The sequence below is a fragment of the Danio aesculapii genome, chromosome 3 (genome assembly GCF_903798145.1).
Source record: "Danio aesculapii chromosome 3, fDanAes4.1, whole genome shotgun sequence".
In the NCBI taxonomy this organism is placed as follows: domain Eukaryota; kingdom Metazoa; phylum Chordata; class Actinopteri; order Cypriniformes; family Danionidae; genus Danio; species Danio aesculapii.
In genome coordinates this window covers 25,621,445-25,643,896 of record NC_079437.1, presented here as the reverse complement: position 1 = coordinate 25,643,896, position 22,452 = coordinate 25,621,445, and the positions used below count along the sequence as shown (strand labels likewise).

The following is a 22,452-nucleotide window of genomic DNA, read 5'->3' as shown; positions in this document are numbered from 1 at the left end:
AAATCTGGTTAGGGGCTGGCTGCCCCCCCGCAGTACTGTCACAGTCCACTGGGGAAACCACTAATCTATAGACGAATTACCATGTTTGTAAACGTCCAGGATGGGCGCGCAGCCAGGTTGCAGATAAAAAACGGGAGCACTAGCCTTTACAGCGAGGGAATGTCATCTGATGCAGTGTAGAGTTTGTTGTTGTCTTAGAAATAACTTATATTGATGACATATTATATATTTTATTTACATAATGCTTTCAGTGTATTATAACAGCTTGTCACCCAGTGATAAGCAAAGTCATTTGTGATAACACCCTACCAATGGATATCGGACAAGATGAAATGGCCAAGCATCCAGCATGAAATATATCTCATTGAAAGTGTTTTTACAAGAGAGAAGTTAAAGGCCTACAAGTCTTTGGATGCCTACAATGTTGTTCTGTGTGGTTATGTGCAAGAAATAATGTTCCATGATTACCAGATTCAACACTTTGTAGTGCTAAAAACTGAGGTTCTGCCTAGCCAAAAACAAGGAAAAAATAAGAAACTGTACGAGACCTGGGTAATCATCAACAACCAAACAACCTCATTCTGACAGTGAACTACACCTGTACGGCAGGGTATGTGAATGTACATTTTTACATTTCGTTCTAAGCATTCAGTGTCCGCAGTTTAATTCATCATATTTAACTGCTTTTGCTGAAATCATTGCTGCAATCAAAAATGAGTAATGTCTATTATTCAGCATAGTGTCAGCTTACCTGATATGAAATGAGCATTTTTAATTAAGTTGTCACTTCATTTAGCTCCCTGTTAGCCAAAGACGTGTGCGGTTGGCATTAAAAGCAGTGTGGTGTATGGTAAAAGTTAAGTTTTCAATTTTGTGGACTTCGAATTTGGCATCCTACCGCACAACATGACATGTTTGCTATTGCAACCAGTCTCTTTTTGCAACCGGGAACCCATGTGACGTCATGTGTGACTTAGGTTGGTAATTCCTCTATAAATCACCACAGTCATGTGTTTATTGTGTTCATACTTGATAAGTTCAAGCGTTTTTATCTTTTTTACTATGCTACAGTTGTAGATAGATGTCTTTACTTCAGTGATGCATATGTAGAGTTTATGCGTGATGGCGCCCTCTAGCATCTAGGATGAATTAATCAGTTATTGCATTACATGTGTTCTTTATTTTTGTTTTTTCATAAATAGTAATAGCAAAGATAATACTTTTATCTAAAGATACAGGATTTTCTTTTTTGTCTCATCACATGAGTTATCATTATTAATATTGTTGCTGCAATAAATACCAAAATATATTGTGATTTCAAGTCAGTATCCCCCATCCCACGTCTCACACACACATACACACACACACATACACATCCACATAACTGTCCCGATATGATGCTGACATGACACTGGCTTGTGTTAGGGTGGAAGTAGACTGGCAGCATGTGGAAGAGCTGTCAGAAGAGCTCAGGAAAAGCCTGATATGAGGGCCAAAGGGTTAGACTCAGCCCCAATCTGAGAATCCATTTTCTGCTCGAATTCTTCACAGTCATTCGTCACCTCTGCATTCAAAGCTGTCTCTCTCTCTCTCTCTCTCTCTCTCTCTCTCTCTCTCTCTCTCTCTCTCTCTCTCTCTCTCTCTCTCTCTCTCTCTCTCTCTCATACTGTGGGAAGTAATGTGGCTTTTTTTTTACCCCTCACAGCCTGGCAGTCCCTCTCAGTGTCATGTGAAGAGTTGTTCTAATCTCTCTTCCAAATTTTGTGAGGCTTTTCCCTCCTTTTATGAGATTCTTTTCAAGTTTTAATAGGCACATGGGCGCATTGAGGCTTTGAAGTAGGGTTCTCCACTCCATGTCCCATCATTGTTTCAAATTAAGGGCTTAAAGATAGCGCCATTCCCTACTTCTCAGCATTTTCAGCATGGCCTCTCCTTTCATTTTTCTGCTACACTGTCAAAACGAAGAGCTCTCTTGCAAACACTCCCTAAAACAAAAAAAAATGTCCAAAAGAGTATACTGGTGAGCTAGCTCTAAATTATTTATATGTAAATATGTGAAAGGTTCGATAGCAAAAAAAACTTGATATAAAAAACATGATATTTGAAAACTATTAAAAACCTCTTTAATGCACCACATAAAAACATGATATCTACTCTTCATTTCTAAATAAAGTGTGCATGTTATAGCAGATAATTCATCAATTGTGATAAATAGGTTTTTTAAAGGTAAATCCACATAAATATATTAAAATAAATCATTGTTAGGGTAAAATTGAAATTGGTAATCAAACTTAACTAAAACAATATCTATAAAAAATATAGTTCTAAAACAATAGTGGAGTTCATATCACAGCAAAAAAACAAAAACGGCATCTTGAAAAAACTCCATTGTGCACTTACAATAGTCACAATAACCTTTTTGCAATATGTTGTCTCAGAGATATTGCAATAAACAGTGATATTATTATAATTTTAAGACCATTTTATTCTACTGATCATATTATAACTTGATAATAAAATAATACCAAAATTGTGTATTTCTTTTTTAAATGCACTACCTGACAAAAATCTTGTGGCCTATCCAAGTTTTAGGAACCACAAATAATAACTTGACTTCTAGTTGATCATTTGGTATCAGAAGTGGCTTATATGAAGGGCAAAGGCCTCTAGATTATGCTTATTTTACCAAAATAAAAGATAATCATGCTCGAATAACTTCTTAATAAAGTCATCTAGAATGGCAAAGAAAGCGTTCTTGCAGGACTCCCAGAGTTCATCAAAATTCTTTGGATTCATCTTCATCTTACCCCAGACATGCTTAATAATGTTCATGTCTGTTGACTGGGCTGGTCAATCCTGGAGCACCTTGACCTTCTTTGCTTTCAGGAACTTTGATGTGGAGGCTAAAGTATGAGAAGGAGTGCTATACTGCTGAAGAATTTGCCCTCTCCTGTGGTTTGTAATGTAATAGGTAGCACCAATGTCTTGATACCTCTCGCACATCCCAATACTGAATGTAACCCCCAACCATGATTTTTTCCTTCACCAAACTTGACTGATTTCAGTGAGAATTTTGGGTCCATGCGGGTTCCAATAGGTCTTCTGCAGTATTTTTGATGATTGGGATGCAGTTCAACAAATGATTCATCTGAAAATCTACCTTCTGCCACTTCAAAATGATCAATTAGAAGTCAAAGTAGTTACTGCAACAGGCCCGTTATCATTATAGGTCTAATTATTGGTGTAAGTAGGCCTTACGGAGACAAAAAAAATTATATTTCATTATCATATTTCAATATTTTATTTGCTTTTGTGTTCACTCTCTAAAAGTTAGCATACTCTAGCAAAACTATTGCATTGCCCCAAGAAACTTTTGCTTGCAATGCACTGAAATATAGTAGTACTTCATATTATTTCTATTACACAAGTTTATGAGTGAATGCAAAGTTTGTCAGAGAAGCTCAAAAGTTTAGTGAGAGATTTTAAAAGCATTAAAATGCAATTTTTTTGCCTTCCAGTCTCATATTTATTTCAGCACCATGTCCCATTAGGGGCTCCTTAATATCTTGATCAAGCTAGTTGATCAATAATGTCTTGCTAGTTAAGTTGCCAGGTAGGGATACTAGCATTTAAAACAACATTTGCATATGGATATGACAATTCATGGATAAGAATTGAAAACCGGTTGAACCAGTTAATTTAATTGAGTTGTCATGAAACGGTTTGCGTTTTCAGTAAGTACTTACATACCGGATACTCCCTCTGACTTGAAATAAATCAATATCCTGAGTTATTCAGTTACTAGAACAGTACACTGACTCATCTGCTGTGAAAAAGAAGACCTGATGATGATGATGATGAGTGTGAACTGACTGTTCCCTCACAGCACGCTCTCTCATTGAGTGTGTGATTTAACCTGACTAAGGTAAATTTTATTCCGCAATATGTTTTTTAAAGCCGAATAAGCAAGGTAAAAAGTAACTCGCGTTATCTTATAATATACTTATTAATAATAATATTACTTATTTTTAAAAGTAATGCATTATATTACTCGTTACTTTGGAAAAGTAATATCACGTAACACGCGTTACCCCCAACAGTGGTCTTATTATCAATAAATCTTGAAAAAAATGTATTTGCAAAAACATTAAGCAGCACAACTGATTTCAACATGCTTAATAAAAATGCTTCCAGAGCAATTTCTGATGGAACAATGACCAAAGTAATGGCTGCGACAGGAAAACATTTATTTTTAAAATGCTGTATGAAAGAGAAAACGGTAATTTTAAACTATAATAAAATTACAGCATTAACAATATTACTATTTAACTACAAAATGTCCGTTAATGCAGCCTTGATGAACATGAGAATTTTTGGTTGCTTAAGAACATACTTACAAGGATGGCCTGCCAAGAGGTAGCTGGCTTCTTGAGGGAATACAGAGAATTAAACTGCTGAGACCTGAAAGAGATAAATTAAGCAAATGCCAGGCTGAGCTTGGATTAAATGCAGAACTGGGACATCAGATGTGGATAATATTGTTATTTGGTTTCCAATCTGAAGGCCGCATTAATGCATGGACAACAGCCATGGGTTAATACTCCGAATTGGATACCAGCTGATGAAATTGCACCATGATGGATGGATGTAAATGAGATCTGTTAAAGGAGATGGAGAGGAGAGGTGAACAGTATTTATTCAGGGTGTTTTTGCAGATTTATTAAGCTCTGAGGTGTAGAGAAGATTGAAGGTATAAAAACAAGAAAGATAAACAGCAACTCTCAATTGGATTGAAAGTTGTGTGAACAGTTTTTGTTTTGCTGTAGCAGCAGAGCAGAGAGAACAGCAGAACAACTGAATCATGAAGCAAAGGGAAACGTTTTGAGCATCTGCTGGCACTGAATGCAGTCACACTGTTCTGCTGTCCAGAAAAGGGTATCCCGATGCTGAACAGGACTGTTGCATCGCTATTCTGGCCATTGATTTTCCTGGTATATCGACATCCACTCTGCATCACACTTAGATAAGTGATGTAGCGTGTATGCTGCCAATGTTTGTCTAAATTGGTTCCCTCCTCGCACATCTAGTCTATAATTGTCATTAAATATTTTTAGATATAGGCCTACAGTGACTCGGTGGAGGAGCGGAGAAATTTAGATGTACCTTCTGTTCTCTTTTGCATGACTGCAAAGAAAAGGCTTGTTATTATAATATGACTTTGTTTGGTTGTTGTTTTTTTTACTGTTGGTTTAATTGTTTTTGTATCAATGCACAGCTTTTAAAAGTAGCTGTAAATGGGGGTCATTTAAGAAATGGTTGGTTTGTATGATTTGTGCCGAAACATACTTTGTATGTAATCACACAATGACTGCCATTGTTGTGTAATTAGATTTTACAAGGTACTTACTTTCCCACATGCTGGTTTTCTCCAGATTAGTTACTATTAAAGTAAAAGACCGGACTGCGGTTATCAGCTGCCATATATTCTATTCATTTGCTAGCTGCGTCAATTAATGGAGGTTGATCACTATATTCAGACAAAAGTACCCTTTCATTGTGGGTCCACAAAAAATCAAATTGAGACCTGCTGAGTTGTGCCGTTAGCCAAATCCTTTGAAAACAGGATGGCAAGGATGGAATGGTATGCCCATTAGTGGCCCGTAGGTTCTCTGGTTTTCTATTACAGATGGTGTATTGATACTCTTCGCTTGCGCTCGACTGGACCGTACTGGCAGAGAAGTCATCCATCAAGTCCCTTGTGTGTATAAGCTGACCAAGCCAAACTCCACATCTGCAGACTCCAGAGGTGTTAGCATGGCACAAGGGTGTGCTGTAATAGCAAATCTGTGGGCCACTGACCACTTTTGGGAGGCTGTTTGATGTTCTTATTCTTCCACATGGGCCACAGACAGCTGCCTGGACGTTTTAGTTCTCCATTGGTTGATGCCTTCCAAATAACAGGTCTGGAAAACTGCCTTTTGCGCTGACCTTGCTGCTGTCATTATGTCCAAATCTGGCTTGTTCCAAGCGTGTACCTTACTATTAGCAATCAGCGAGGAGATTAGCCCAAAATACACCGCATTGAAATGCCGCTGGTGGTGTGTGTGGCTCGGAGAACTTAAGGAACTGGAGCAGGGTGGAGCTGTTCTTGGTCCTGCTTCATGGAAAAGGTGTTCCTGAGCATGGAGGGTTTCAGCATATTTACACAAGAGGAATGAACGAGCAGGCGCTCTTCCTACACAGTCCTGCTTTTTACACATACGCCCCGCGGTCCCGTCACCCACACAAAGCTGTATTTCTCCCACGCTTCCTGACTGAAAGGGGCGGTTATGTAAAGGCATTGGGGCCCGAGTCCCAGACCACTTCGTATGCGAGGAGGCCACATGTCGAGCAATCTGTCTCACAAGCAGCACCTTGAGCGTTCATTAAGAAATCCTTAGCTGAGAGTGCCCGCATCCATTGTGAATTCTCTCTAATTGCTGCGCTACCTCATTTGTATGCCTCTTTAAACACTCTGCCTACAAGGCTTTACCCCTCTCATTAACAACAGCTTCCTGTCAACGGAAAGATGGTAGTTTGTTTGTTTTGATGTAACGGGTCTAACTAAAGAACACGCGGGAAACATGTTGTTGTTCTCCGAGACCGATCAGGGACCCGATTCATTAAAATCTTTCTCAGAAAGGAGCTTCGATTGAGTTTTGTTTTTTGTTTTGTTTTGGGGTTTTTTTGGATAAATTTCAAGAAGTTCGCAAGTACAATTTTTGTCTTCCATTCTAGGTCTGAACTGAACTGTGGAAATGTTGGTTCTGATTTTATGTTCCAAACAATTTCATATAATTGTAGTTTAAAAGAGAAAGAAAGACCATCTCTTTCTTCACAAATACTTGATTCAACGTTATGAAAATATTATTAGGACAGATAGATACCGGTACCAGTCTGTAGATTAGTACCGGGTTGCACAAGAAATCATTAATTATTTCCTTTTATTTATCTGAGTCTGACCGATCTTGTATTTTAAATTTGAATGCCCAAGTTTGGAGCAAATTGAGTAACAAACAGACATCCTTAGAAAGATTCTTAGCTAAGAGGAAAAGGCTCAGTGAAGCCCCCACAAACTGCCAAAGAAATTGATCAACAACCTACTTGTCAACAAATCGGGTGAATCCACCATATCTATGCAAGAAAATCGACTGCTTGAGATCGCAAATAATGGCGCCTTTTAGGGGCCATTCGCATATTGTTTCTTTTCTAGAGTTCGTGCAAGTTTGTGTCAGTGGGGCCAGTTTGCATGTTCTCCCTGTGTTTGCGTGGGTTTCCTCCGGGTGCTCTGGTTTCCCCCACAAGTCCAAAGAGATGCGCTATAAGTGAATTTTGGTGACTTCAATAAATAAACTGTTTTTAACCAAGGTGAAATGAACATATATTTCCCATAATACATTTCATTTCATTACATTTCTTTACTTCCACTTCAATTTCCATTGAGATGAGGCCAATTCTATTCATTTTCCAGCTCATGATCTGAAAACGAGCCATTTCAGAATTTTGCTTTGTGCTACTGATACAGAAGAACAGAATGTGCAAGACTGATGAGATGTGGAGCTGGCAAATAGAAACCTCCTTAAACAGGCTAGCTTTCACTAGTTGAGCTGCGTGACTTTGTATCCCTCAGACTTAGGAAAGCATTTTCTGAGACTGTGCCAGAAATCCCTACCATAATGGATTACTGTTGACCACTTGATACAAAAGCCGAGGCCTTAAACCTTAAAGCAGCAGGCTAAGCCTGGCTTAATGTTTGCTCATTTGCACTGGTGAGAGCTGTGGGCCCCATGCTTCAGAGGGAAGAGGATGATGCCAATCAGGCCTCGTGCCAACAGGTGCTCAGCGAGCTTGGGGCTGCGTTCAATAGGAAAAATGCCACAAAGCGCCTCAAGCGAAGGCTTATGGGGAATCTCAGCTCTCTTCGCAGAGAATCCAAAACTGATGATTCTGAGCTTAGTCCACCAGCTGCGAAAGGCAGCTTAGTGCACAAATCACAGACCAGATAGCAGTTCAAATGTAAATCTTCACTGTTGCTAATGCCCGAACAATTAGTTGCCCGTGCCCACATATTAGTTCAGTTAAGCTGTTAATGGTGAAGTCTGTATCAGTGCTAGAAGCAAATACAGAGCTTTCAAATACAATTTAGATGTCTAGATATAAGCTAACATCATCACTCATTAATAAACACCAAGCACTCTTTTCACTAACTCTGCATCATAATGATCTTAAAACAAGGTTAATTTGTCCATATTAGTGGAGTTAATATGGAAGACGTAGTACTGTAGGAAGTAGGTCAGGGAGTTTTTCAATGACTCTCCAGGTGTAGTTTCTCTATGTAGATTTGTGCTACATCTGTGTACAAATGTTCAATCATGCTGTGGCAGGCTGTGATCAAGGTCTGACGATCACCTCTATCTTTACGTGCTGGAAAAGAAAGCTGTACGTGCTTTCAAGTTCAGTAGCTTCATAAACATTGAAGTTGTCACATAGTACAGTTACCTTTTGATGTTGCATGATCATGTGCGTAGCTAGTTATCAAAGCCCGTTTGAGCTGGTTACGTTCCCCATCCATCATGAATGTTAGTCAGAAGTCTAAAGAGCTTTCTCTGAGTGCTTTTTGAGGTGCATAGTGGAAAGTGACTTTAAATTATAGACCGTATAGCGAGTGGAAACATGATGGAAGCTGAAGAGCATGTCCTCAGTCTTATTGGGGACGTTTGATCTTGCACGTTTTTCCAAATAGCAATGCTTTCTCTCCAATTCCTAGTTCGAATGTAATGACTTGCTCTTTCTTTTAAATATGGGTAAAAGGATAATGTTAACCAATCTGAAGATGTATCTTTCTTCATTCTAGTACATCTAGTTCTTTTCTTATTTCAAACAATTGCCATGAGTTGTTCCGCCTGAATGTTTTTCTCATATTAACATCAGAATGTGGAAGTAAAATGTGTCACAAACATGTTGTTTTGGTGCACTTTTTCACAATACATCCTGTAACAATCTCGTTAGATCAGTTGGTGGATGTTACAATAATTGCTCTTTTGTGGATGTACATTGAATGCCTTGAACTATGTAAACATTAACACTTTGAAAGCAGTTCAATTGGACATGATTGTGATTAACTCTGGAAGCTGTTAAATGTGAACGCATTTAGTGGGGTCTTCCTGTGATAAAAATGACAAAAAAACAGCATATTTTTAGGTGTAAATAGGAGTCTTAAATGGAGAGTTCCCCCAATAATCAAAATTCTGCTACCATTTACTCAATCTTCACTTGTTTAGTTTATTTCTTCTGTTGTACACTAAATAAGTTATGTAGAAAAAGGTTGCTTGCTGTAATTATTTTTCTTGCTATGGAAGTCGATGTGTTCCAGAAACCAGCATTCTTCAAAGTATCTTCTGTTCAACAGGAGAACCTAACTGATTAAGGTTTAAAGCGGCGGTCTACTACGATATCATACTTTGAACTTTAGTTGATGTGTAATGTAGCTGTGTGAACATAAAAAACATCTCTGAATGTAATACGCTCAAAGTTCAATGCAAAGAGAGATATTGGCTTTTACAGAGTTAGCTTAGCAAAGCCTACAGCGAACAAAGTTTGGGGAATACACAAAATACATCTGGGTTAGTGAAGTCATAAACGCTTCAGGTTACATGCATTCATCATGCGCATACACCCAGCGCAGCCAAGGGGCGTGGCCAGAGGTGATGTAATGTTATAGCAGAGAAAGCTAAAATGCCATCCAAACACTGCAATTTCCACAGAGCTTCTTCTGTTTCTGTTTTGGGGCTTCCAAAGGACGTGACACAAAGAGAGCAGTGCTTGCAGTTTAATTTTATTTATGTTCCAGAGAATTATAAAAACACCCACAATTTTAAGCAGCGCTGAAGTGTCACTCTATGCGGCCGCTTTCCCTGCGTTCTCCATGTCACAAACATTTCATATTACTTACACATGTTTATAACCCGAATATATATGAAAGACCCTTTTCAGATTTTATTTTAAGGCTTGAGGTTCAGCTGTGTCCTCATAATTTTTGGTCTAATTCAGGCTCACACTGACACAGCAGAGGCACAGCCCGTGCTAGGGTTGTTGCTAGATCGGATACGTTTGCGGCCCGAAGTTAATGAGAATTATTTCTATTATTTATAAAATTTCCCATTTATTGTATTTTATTAATGTCTACCCTCACCCCAACCCTAAACCCAACCATGAGAGTAATGTAAAAACAGTAGTTGTACCGAGTATTATTTATGTTACCTATTAAATTACCCAATAAATTTAATTTTTTAATGCTTACGCCACCCAAACTCTAAACCCAACCGTCACAGTACTGTAAAAGTATTAATTATTGTTATACAGTGTCATAAAAAATGCTGCTTTATTAATGTGCATATCGCACTTCCGGCCGGCCGCATATCCGATCTAGACTTTACCCTGTGCAAGTGACTGGATGTGACGTTTCCTGGTGACGTGGAGCATATCCGCGAATCACAGCACATTATGTTAGCTGACCAACCAGAGCCTCTTAAGGGCGGGCTTTCAGAGGAACTTATGAATATGACCATTGTTTTAATGTTAGCTGAGTAGCTGTATATAATCAAAGTAAGGTATATGAAAAAAATAACATGATTTTTTTTTTACAAATGAAGCATGAGCACACATTGCTTTGCATCTTATAAACACAATCAAGCCTTAAAAATACACTCTGGGCCACCCTTTAAAACCACATGAGGAAGAGTAAACGATAAGGTGATTGTCAATTTTGAGTGCACTATTCCTTTAATTTACCTCAAACCACAGAAGAACCCAATTTCCTCTTCTGAGCATTTTTGTTTTCATTTCTCACCTTTGCTGTCTTCATTTTTTTCCTCTTCTGTGTCTTTTCTTGTTTTTTTTCGTTCTTCTAAACATTCTCTTTCTGCCTCGCCTGCTTCCTCTCTCTCTCTTCTCTCTAATGTAATATCCTTGTTGTGGCTTTGTGGCGGTCTCTTTGACTCATGTTGGCCATGTAGAAGAAGGTGTTGTAGCTTTGACAGTCCGCTGAGTGTCTCGTGTAGACCTGCTCTTCCCCGCCTGGGGGCCTGAGCTGGACATATTTGTCATCTCTAGTGGAAGCACTTTTCACTATTTTTCCCAGTAGCCCACTCAGAGCTGTGAGCAAGAATGGCTATGGGACCAGCCCCTTCATTAGACTGAATCACACAGGACAAAACACTGCTCTGAGCAAAACGAAAAGAAAAAACATTGGAGAGACATACCAAAGCAATTTTTTTAAGGTTATGTGGTGCTATACTGCTAGGTCATGTTTATGTAAATGTGGTCACTTGTATGCATGTAGCGCTGCATGTCTGGCTTGCCAAACAATGAAAGAGTTCCTCTGTGGTTTCTGCTGTTTGAAAGAAAAGAGCGAATATGCGTCAGTTTCGCTCCGTCTGCCTGTCCTTGGTGTCTGCCTCATTGCATTGTAAGGAACAACCGTTCTGTTTGCAGAGGTGATGAAAGCCCAGAGGCAATTTTCACTCAATCTACCTAATATCCGAATCAATTTTAATTCAGTTGGGTTTAGCTTGGCCCCCGCCTCCAGCAAGAAAGCACAAGGTGATGGAAGAAAGATATAAACACCCTTTAGACTTTTTTGGATCATGCCATTGACCAGTATGTGTTTGGGATGACGTAGCACTTTATAGAATTTGTGTTGGAAATAGTTTGAATATTGAATATGTTTAGTTTTATTTGATTGAATTATATTTTCCACATGCCTATGAAGCTAAATTAGAATTTTGAGTGGAATTAATTGAATTTAATTAAATAATTAGAACTTCAGTTTATCAAAAATTCACCAACTAATGGCATCAAGGGTGGCCAACTTCTACCTTCAACACAATAGTGCATTTATTAAATATATATGAAGAGTTCAGATGCAAAAACCACTAAATACTATAAAATTTCCTTTTAAAACTAACATTTTTCTCAGCCTCTTTTGTTTATGTTTAGTTGTTTCACTTTAAAGACCACGAAAAGGACTTAGTCTTTGCCATAGTGATATTACTGAGCTTACACAGAGGATAAAAATGCTAGTTTTAGAGGAAAATTTCAGCCGACATTTAGAGGTTTTTGCATCTGAACTCTTCATATTTAAGGATAAATATAAGCAGGGATTCATTTGTGCTAGAACAAGCCGAATCCGGCACTTCTGAATTCTGATCTGGCACCTCATTTTACCGATCCCCCTCCTCACACTCACCTCCGCCCCGCTCTTCACTTTCTTCTACTACTCACCAACCCTCATCACATTCGCCCGCAACACCTCTCCCTCCTCTGGTAGCATGCTAGATCTGTTACCCCAATCTGTTCCGGGACCTCGCAATTTACAAATTAAACACTGTATATAAGTATATTAGAGAAGACTTTAAAATCGGTGTTTACACAATGGTGACACATTTAAAAGGTTAAATTTTTCATTTGTATACTTTAAAAGATTTGCATATAGCAACATAGAATGATCCATGTTCAGATTGACAATAACATTTAAAAATTGGGTTCATATTTTACATTTCATTCATTCATTCATTTTCTTTTCGGCTTAGTACCTTTATTGATCTTAGGTCGCCACAGCGGAATGAACCACCAACTTATCCAGCGTATGTTTTACGCAGCGGATGCCCTTCCAGCTGCAACCCATCACTGGGAAACATCCAGATGCACCCGGAGGAAACCCACGCAAACACAGGGAGAACATGCAAACTCCACACAGAAATGCCAACTGACCCAGCCGGGGCTCGAACCAGCAATCTTCTTGCTGTGAGGCAATTGTGTTACCCACTGCGCCATCGTGCTTCCAGCCCATTATTCAATTTTATTTATTTATTTATGTAAATGTGTGTAATATATTTAATCAATCTCTCTATCAAACATATAATGATCTATTTTTAATGTTATCAGACAAACTTTTTTGATCTGAAGAGACTTTAAAGGAATTATAAACTGAACGAGAACTGCTGCAGAGACTAACTTTGCCATCTGAATAAACATAAACAAAGAACATTGATCGCACACTAACCAAATTCGTAACTTAGAGACAGGACAATTAACTCAAACTGGAATCACGTCTTTTATTAAAAGAAGATGAGTGGGACATCCGGATTTCACCATTTCCAAAAAAAAGCTCTTGGGTAAAAAATGTTCCTTACGAACATATTTTTGTCGCATGTTAGCAGACCACTGTAATCCACACATGTGGGTCCACACGCGAGCTGTGCTTTTATCCCGGGGAAATGGAAACAAAACCTTCATTGCGGCACATTTATAAATGCAACATTGATGACCCAAGTCTGCAGACAATTCTTTTACTACTTGTTTGAATTACGGTTGGCAACACAATGTGGCATCTCTCTGAACACTGTAGCAGGTAAAAAGAGCCTTCGAAGCTGTATCAAGTAGCATCTTGTGTGCTGGCCGGTACAGACAGCCAATCTCCACGCTGGAATTTACACAATGATCTCATCGTCGTGACGTTGCTTTTAAAAAAAATTTTAAACCGGAAGAACGAATTTGCTCAAAATAAGACAAAAACAACCAATTTTCACTTGTTATATGTGTCCTAATCATGTTTTTAGTAACGTGGGACATATATACGACTGATATGATCTCAAAAAATGTGTTTTGTTGTTTCGTGACTTTTTTTTTATATGAATCCTTCAAAACAGGTCAAATTTGATCAAATGTTTACCATTTTTAATTCTTGTTTTATTTTATGTATTATTTATGATGTCTTTTTATTGTTATAAACCTTTTTATTATAGAAAATGTTATATATTTTGCCATGTAATAACCGGAAAAACTGATATTTATTAATATTTGAATTAATTTTTGTTATATTATTGAATAACATAGAAACGTTTGGATGCTTTATGTAAAATGCAATTTGTAAAGTAACATTTTCTCTATTTTAGTAGATATATCATATGAGAGATGTGCAGGGATGTTTAACAAACAAGTGGTTCTAATGAGATTTGCATTGTAAATCATAAAAGTTAAAAAGATATAGATGTTTTTTAATTGTGTTAATTTTCAGCTCTTATACTGTTAAAATCATTCCGCATAAGTACAGATTTTATAACGAAATGAATTAAGCCAGTAGATTTTGTCTGTCCTGATCCTGACTAAATCTAAATGTCACATACTGCTTTTAAACTTGGTTTCCACTATTCACTATATATTGAGTAATTCGCAATACATCATACATAGCCTTTTGTTCTTTTGTACTTGTCCACAGTTTGACCTTTCCCAGCAGGTCAACAGTGGCTGTTTTTATTAAGATTCAGACACACACTCTGTGAACGAGCATTCGATGTGGATCGCTGGCACCGGTTCAGTTTGATTGAGTAGCTTGTAGACAGTCACGTTGATGGATGAAGCTGCTCTCAGTGGTGCAGGAAAGGTCAGAGTTGGGTTTCAGCACCCCGTCCCGCATACTATATCCAGCTCACCTTCTGTGTCTAGTCTGAGCATGTGACTGTGTCCCTGCCCCCCCATTCCGTTTGGTGACTCATCCCGCAGTGACCCATTCGGAGGGGTCAGGGAGAGGGCAGCCTCCAGGAAGGTGACCCCTGCAGGCCTGGGGCAAAGGGTGAGGCAAACTTTGCTGACCTTCTGCTTGCAGAAGCAAACTGTGAGGTGTTACATCAGGTCAAAAATAGCATGTGATAAGGAATAACTTTTAGATTTGCGCCTTGTATTTCCTTTATTACATTGTTCCATTGCGTTCTGCAGGGCTGTATGATTTCCACAGTGCATAAAACATGAATGTAATCACAAAATTTATTTGTATTCCATGTATTTAATGTTTAATGCAAATTGGCCAGATTTTGGATGAATAAATCAAAATAATACTGCAGTCCACAACTAATCAAATCATGATATGAACCGTTATCTGTGAACGTCAAACTGAAAAAGATGATGTAAATATGAGATCTGCATGTTCTGCTCGTCTTTACAAATGAATGAATTAGGGCTGCACAATATATCATTTCAGCATCAATATCACAACGTGTGTGTCTGCAACAGTCACATCGCAACAAATGCAGTGTTTTTTTATTTACACTTTATTGTCCCCAATGGGGAAATTTGTCTTGGTCCACATTTTCATACACTGAACAGAAACAGACATCAAAAAACAAAAATCAACCCAACCATTCAATCATCAGCAAATTTGACATGTTTACAAGTCTAATTGATGTAGGTAAAAAAAAATTGTGTTCAGGAATTAGAGTTGATCATTACAACAATTGCAATTTGTGAAGTCATTGAAAAGTATAACCAAACAGAGTGAAATGTTCTCATTTGCATGTGTTTTAAAGGCATTTCAAGACATTTTAAAGCATTCGGGCACAAACATGTACAGCGTTTGTAACTGTCATGAAGAATAATTTTACTGAATTATTAATACAATGAAGACTGAATAGTGTTATTTTACATTTCATTATTAATTTTTATATAATAATTTTTAGGGGTTTTCACCGTTATTTTGACAGGACAATAGAGAGAAATGACAGGAAAGTGTGGGGAGCAGAGAGAGGGAAGGATCGGCATAGGACCTCGAGGCAGGAATCGAACTCGGGTCGCCGCAAACACCAGAGTGCATGTGTCGGTGTACTTTCCACTACGCCATAGGCACCGTCTCATTATTCAATTTTTGTACCTGAATACTGTTTGACTCTTCGGAAACCATAAAGCACCGAATTGTGTTCATATGACAAAATATATCACAGATAAACAAAAAATCACAATATCAACAATTTCCAATATGGTGCAGCCCTAGTTTGTATTACTACTCACAATCTGATGCGTGGTGTTCACGGTCAGCCTCTGCTTTTTATAAGAGGACTTTAACATATGAATTTTATTTCCATAACAGGTCTGAGTGTCAATTTGCTGAGATTTTACCAGTTGATGTGAGAATCAATATTTTCTCTATTAAATTGAATGAATACTTTTTATGATTCCAATTAAGTAGACATGCTTTTTGATTACTGAATTAAACAGCAGTATTTGAAAGTAAAATAACATTTCAAAAAGGGCCCTAATTCATGTTAAAACTACTCCTTACATTTTTGCATAGGAAATTGTTGTAGTTTTTCATCATCATTATTATTATTGACTTAATAAGAAGGCGGTTAGTCTGTGGTGTTTCCATTGAAGGTGCTACTGTATATGTAGAATTATGAAACTCTTTGTATTAGCCACTTTGGTCCCTAGCCCATTGTCTTGAATCATAGACTCGTAGTTTCACTGTATGAATGCATTTTTGTTTCAATGAAATTAAATAAAAAAAAATTTGTATAGCACTTTTTACAATAATTATTAATTTAAAACAGCTTTACAAAAAGTTGCACATTATTGCATTACGATAAAATTAAGTTAAAGGTACAATCAAATATAAATTCATACATACATAGTTATCCTTCAATTTTATTGCATATAGGTGACGTCTATGTGTACATGTTTAGTCAAGTGTATTAAGTGTTGTCGTCGTCTCCTCATGTTTAACTCCATAAGTGCACCAGTTCGCACATCAGTACCACGTCTACATTTTGCTCTTTCATAAACTTTGTGTACAGTCAAAGCTGAGATCTAGTAGATTTAAGCTGAGTCATGTAATGTTTCCTGACATCCTTTTGCGTCAGCTTTGCAGAGGACTGAAGTATTTATGACTCTCCTAATAGTTGACTAACAGTGTTTCCATTCTGTCCCAGTGCTGTTAGTCCAGCAAGCTTCTGCTGAGATGTGATTCAGGCAGATGGATCTTGGATATAGATGACTCTTTGACTGAACTTAGGTGATACTATTCAATTCAATTAATCTTTAATTGTTGTTTGTAATAGTTTGCGCAAACAGAAAAGTAATCAGTATCATTGTTCATACTTGGTTTTAGCAATATTCAAAGTGTTATCAACGTGTTAATTTTATGGATCTCATGAGGTGGATCTCACAAGTTGATGACTTTGTCACATTTTTGGCCAGTTAATATTTATGTGATTGACAGAGATTTGAGTTGTTAATGTGACAAATTTCAAAGGATGGCTTTGGTCACAGAAACACATTTGTTAATAGTTTTTTGTATCAATAAACTCCTACTTACTGCTTAGGGCTGGGCGATTTGGCCTCAAATCTAAATCTTGATTAATTGAACATTTTTAACTCTATTACGATTAATAAACGATTATTTTATTTATTTATTTATTTATTTATTTATTTATTTAACAAGTTTTGTACAGTAAATATGCTTATATTACAAGTGAGAGATTTTTGAATGAAGGGTGCATTACTTGATTTTAAAATTAGTGAAGGAAAGACACGCACTATCCACTATCTAGGATTATTTATTGAACATCAACAATGAACAACTGGAATTAAAAACACACATTGCCTAAAACCAACAGTTTTTTTTTTCTCATAAAAAAAGTGAAAAAGAAAAAGTTGCACTTTTGGAAACAAAATTAATAATTTTCAATGTTAATTTTTAATATGAAAAATTTTAAATAAGCTCTACTATCTCATATTTTATCTCTTTTAAATAAAAATAACTTGTATATCCTGTGAATAATATTTTAAACAGTGCGTTTCTTGAATTTTCTGTAAATAATAATTTTATTTTAATGGAAAATATGCTGTCTCTGGGACAGCTTCCAATCATCGTCAATGTAACGCAAACTTGAGACGTGTAGCTACATTTTTTTTAAAGGTACTCGTGTGTTTGACGCAGAAGTATAGAGTAGCCGTAACAGAGAATGTCGATTTTGATTACTTTTCGATTAATTGCCCAGACCTACTTGTTGTTGGCATAGTCATGTTTAGTTGAGGTTTGGTAAAAAATATTTTGAATATTTATTTTATTTAAGAAAATAATCAAATAAAGGGGGGGGGGGGGCAATAATTCTGACTTCAACTGTATATACAGTTGAATTCAGAATTATTAGCCCCCCTTTTAATTTATTTTTTCCTTTTTAAATATTTCCCAAATAATGTTTAACAGAGCAAGGAAATTTTCACAGTATTTCCTATAATATTTTTTCTTCTGGAGAAAGTATTATTTGTTTTATTTCGGCTAGAATAAAAGCAGTTTTTAATATTTAAAAATTCATTTTAAGGTCAAAATTATTAGTCCCTTTAAGCTATTTTTTTTTTGATAGTCTACAGAACAAACCATCGTTATACAATAACTTGCCTAATTACCCTAACCTGCCTAGTTAACCTAATTAACCTAATTAAGCCTTTAAATGTTACTTTAAGCTGTATTGAAGTGTCTTGAAAAATATCTAGTCAAATATTATTTACTGCCATCAGGGCAATAAAATAAATCGGTTATTAGAAATGAGTTATTAAAACTATTATAGAAATGTGTTGAAAAAATCTTTGTTCCGTTAAACAGAAATTGTGGGAAAAAATAAACAGGGGGGTGAATAATTCAGGGGGTTTATTAATACTGACTTCAACTGTATTAACACCTGGACAGTGAAGTCCAGGGAAAATCAGGACAGATTAAGGGAGTGTTGTTTGGTTTTACATTTCATGTGTGCACTCTCCCTCAAAACCTATTCATTCATTTAAGCCATCGAGGTGTACGATTACATATAACTATAGTTGTCAAACAGTCTGTGATGTGAGGCTTTGAGCGAACAGGCAAAGCAGCATTCCAGTCTCGCACCATTCCTCACTGCAATGTCAATGACTGCCAGGACGTCTTCTTTCATATAATTTATGCCACTTATATCAGCTATCATAAATACTCACAGTTACACCAGAAACTAAATCGCTCCTAGGCTGTGAACACTAAAAGCCCTCAAGTGCTGCACATATTGAGTAGGCTCTTCTTTTCTGTTTGCTTTCAGATTGTTTAAACTGTCGGCATTGTAGCAGTTTGTTTACCGGTTGACACAATTCTACGGTATATATCGTCGTCGTACCGCCCAGTTCTAGTGTGTGTGTATGTGTGTGGCCCGTGATGTTCTTTGCCATCAGAGAGGCGGAAAAAGAGGCAGATAAAAGTGTGCTTGATAAACGAGTGTGCGACTCCCACCCTTCCTGTGATGGATGATGCAAGAGAAGAGGGGAGCCTCCTCCCCTTGAGAGAGACTACAGAAGGCCTGCGACTGCCAGGGTGCTCAGCGGTGCAGAGCAGGGCTCCCAGAGCACCTTGGGAAATGACAGATTTTTGCAAGCGATCGATAGTCTTCTCTCCAGCAGCCTAACTTACCTCCTGTGGTCGCTCAGGCTATTAATCCGAGGCACTGTAATTTCCTCCTGAAAGCTCCTGGAGGAAGAGGAGGAGCAGGCGGGAGTGGAGTCTGCTCTAAACGGCAGCCTTTAGAGGGCCAAAGAGCGGGTGACACGACAGGGATTTGTCTTCCAAAAGTTTTCCCTCACAAATAATACACTCACAAGCAAGCTTTAATAAATGCTTTGTAGACAAATTGCCCCATAACGGTAAGGAAATGAGAGTTGCAGCGCTGCCTCGACTTACTTCCTGTCCTCATCTCCTTCACTTTGATCGTCTCTGTTTGTTCGTCTCCATTTCCTCTTATTAATGTCTCTTTTTCTGTCTTCTGTTATGAATGTTGTAAGCCCGGCGCAGTAATCGGCAGACAGAATGAGTTTGGGAAAAGCGGTTGACAGAGGTGTATGAACAGTTTGAGAAGTCGGGGGAGTTGGTGAGAGCATAACAACGGTTGTAATGTTGAAATGGTTGCTGTCTCAAGTTATATAACGCAGAGACATCCAAACTCTTGCATTTGATGCGGTCCCACCTTGGTGTTACGTGAGCTAGTCATGTGTTTGTTTATTCTAACATATGCATGCACATTATTTGGACATGTGAACATTTTTGGGATTATTTTAGTTTAACTATCAAAATTCCCCAAATTTTTCTTCTTTAAGGAACACGCTATGTTTTTAACCCTTTAATATCTAAGCCAAGAAATAATGTACAGCAGAAAATTCTAATTTTTTTATCTTTATTTAGGCCTTTTAGCAAAATGTAAAAAAATAACAGATAAAATAAGTAAAAAAATAAGTAAAAGATTGTATTCAACATGGATTTATGCAAAGTTTATAGCTCATGGTGACACAATGGGTCTCAAATGTGTATCAAATATGATACATATGACATTAAAGCTTTAAAATAAGCTCATTTTACAACCCATATAGAGTTTGCAGTTACCACTTTTGAATCTATTCAGCTAATCTCCAGGTCTGGCAGGAGCACTGACAGGATCTGGAGCATAACTTAGCATAGATTATTGAATTTGACTATTAGCATCTCACTCAAAAAGGACCAAAGAGTTTTGATCATTTTTTCTATTTAAACTTGACTCTTCTGTAGTCACATGGTGTACTATGGCTAGGGCTGTGCGATTAATCGAAATCGAAACGAAACGTATAATTCCTAGCCATATTGGTCTATAAAATAGCAACTTTTCATTTTCTGTCAGTCTTACTGCACAATGTAATTACAGAAGAGTCAAAGAAGGAAAGTTTAACTAGGAAAGTTATCAAAACAAACGGTCATTTTTGAGTGAGATGCTAATGGCCTAATCTGATTCAATGATCTATGCTAAGCTAAAACTGCTCCCGCCAGACTAGGAGATCAACTGAATGGATTCAAAATGGTTAACTCAGTTATAAAATGAGCCTATTTTAAAAAAAAGTGTTTCTTTAATTTGTTTTCTTTTTTTATTAGATTATTAACAAAAAAAGTGCCCTTTAGGTGTGTTTGGGCCAGATTAAAAAGAGAAAAAGAAAACTAATTGTATGCTGATTTGCAAAACACAATGTGGATAGTCATCCTGTCATGTCAGAGAGCACATTCTCTCATAAAGCTGCAATCAGATTGGTGCTTCGGGCATGGCCTCAACCTCCTTCCTGATGCACACGCCATTGCCAGTGGAATATTTAATCAACAGTGACACTTCACAGGAAACTGCACAATGTCAGAAGTGACCCATACAAGATCATTCTCGCTGTGAATTACTGTGCAGTTAAACTCAGATACTCATCTGAATATTTTTACTGCTGCTCACATACACGCTGACACCTGTATGAATGTACAGCATAGAAGAAACTGGAGATTTTAATATGTAAAACTGCGAGAACTGCCGCGGATTGCTGCCTGGTCATTGGTATGCAGTTGCTAAGGTGTTCTGCGAGGCTGTTAGCATGTTGATATGCGGTTGTTAGGACATTCTGCATGGTTGATAGGTGGTTGCTTAGTGACCCAAGTCAGTGTAGCCCATCTCCAGGTCTCTGTCATATTCTGTGTGCTTGATTCAGTGCATATCTATTTGATTTTTTTCCTCCCATTATATTGTTTTACCCAAATAATTATAAGTCTAATTGATGTATTACTTGCTTGTTATATGCTTGTGTTGTATTTTCTCTGTTGTGACATTGACATTCTTCTTAAAGCACCCACTAATTTCATCTGTTTTGTCTTTTGTCTATTTCAGGATGGCTACTATTCACACCGGCCCAAGGAGAAAGTCCGTGTGGACAGCAACAATGAAAACTCTGTTCCCAAAGACTTTGAGAATATAGACAACAGTAACTTTGGTGCTCGTTCCCAAACACAGAGACACGCACCTGGCAAGCACAAACAAGGCCTTCTGGAAAAGGCGCATGCACAGCAAAGCCTGAGCAAGAACTCCAATGAGGTCATTCAGTATGCACAGAACAAAGCTGGCCTCAATCAGACGCACACTGATCTTCACCAGAGGGCCAATCCCACCCTCCGCCCACAGCCATCCCAGCAACACCGGCACCACTTCCAGCGACCCAAGCGATCGATCACACCCACTGCTGACATCAAGTATGACCAGCCGCCCAAATGTGAGATCAGTGGAAAAGAGGCAATCTCTGCCTTGTCCCGTGCTAAAACCAAGGAGTGCCGGCAGCAGATAGTGGAGGTTTACTGCCGCCACAAAGAACATCAGCTCATGCCCGAGAAGGTCACCCGTTACTGTCCTGTAGAGGGTGAGCAGACTCTCATTACACTACGAATTTTTGAAATCAAAATGTTTTGCTACATTTCATATATCATTTATCAACATTTAATATATCATTAGATAAAAAGACCATTTCAATGTGGTCTTCGAACAATTCCTGCTTATTATCAAACTATTTTGCAACTGTAACAAGAGGCAAATCAATTATAAATTAATGTTAAAACAGCTATCATGACATTATTTATCAATATGTGGCTCTTTTTGGATTCACAGAAGCTATAGAAATTCAAAATGTAAAACATTGTTTTTGTTTTCATCGCTCAAAATTGTCTGTAATATATTAGTCATTTAATGGACCCTTTATGAAGTGAAATTTCCATTTTTAAATGCTTGTTGTTGGAATGATTCTGAT

At 37.6% G+C, this 22,452-nt stretch overlaps 1 protein-coding gene across 1 annotated transcript in view; it reads left to right on the top strand.

The window, feature by feature from the left end:
* The window catches only part of xylt1 (xylosyltransferase I), a 105,095-nt gene that overhangs the window by 29,147 nt on the left and 53,496 nt on the right, over positions 1-22,452 (top strand). The window contains exon 2 of the mRNA XM_056453510.1: positions 21,546-22,068. Within this exon, the coding sequence (XP_056309485.1) occupies positions 21,546-22,068 (523 nt within the window). The remainder of the gene's footprint in view (positions 1-21,545; positions 22,069-22,452) is intronic.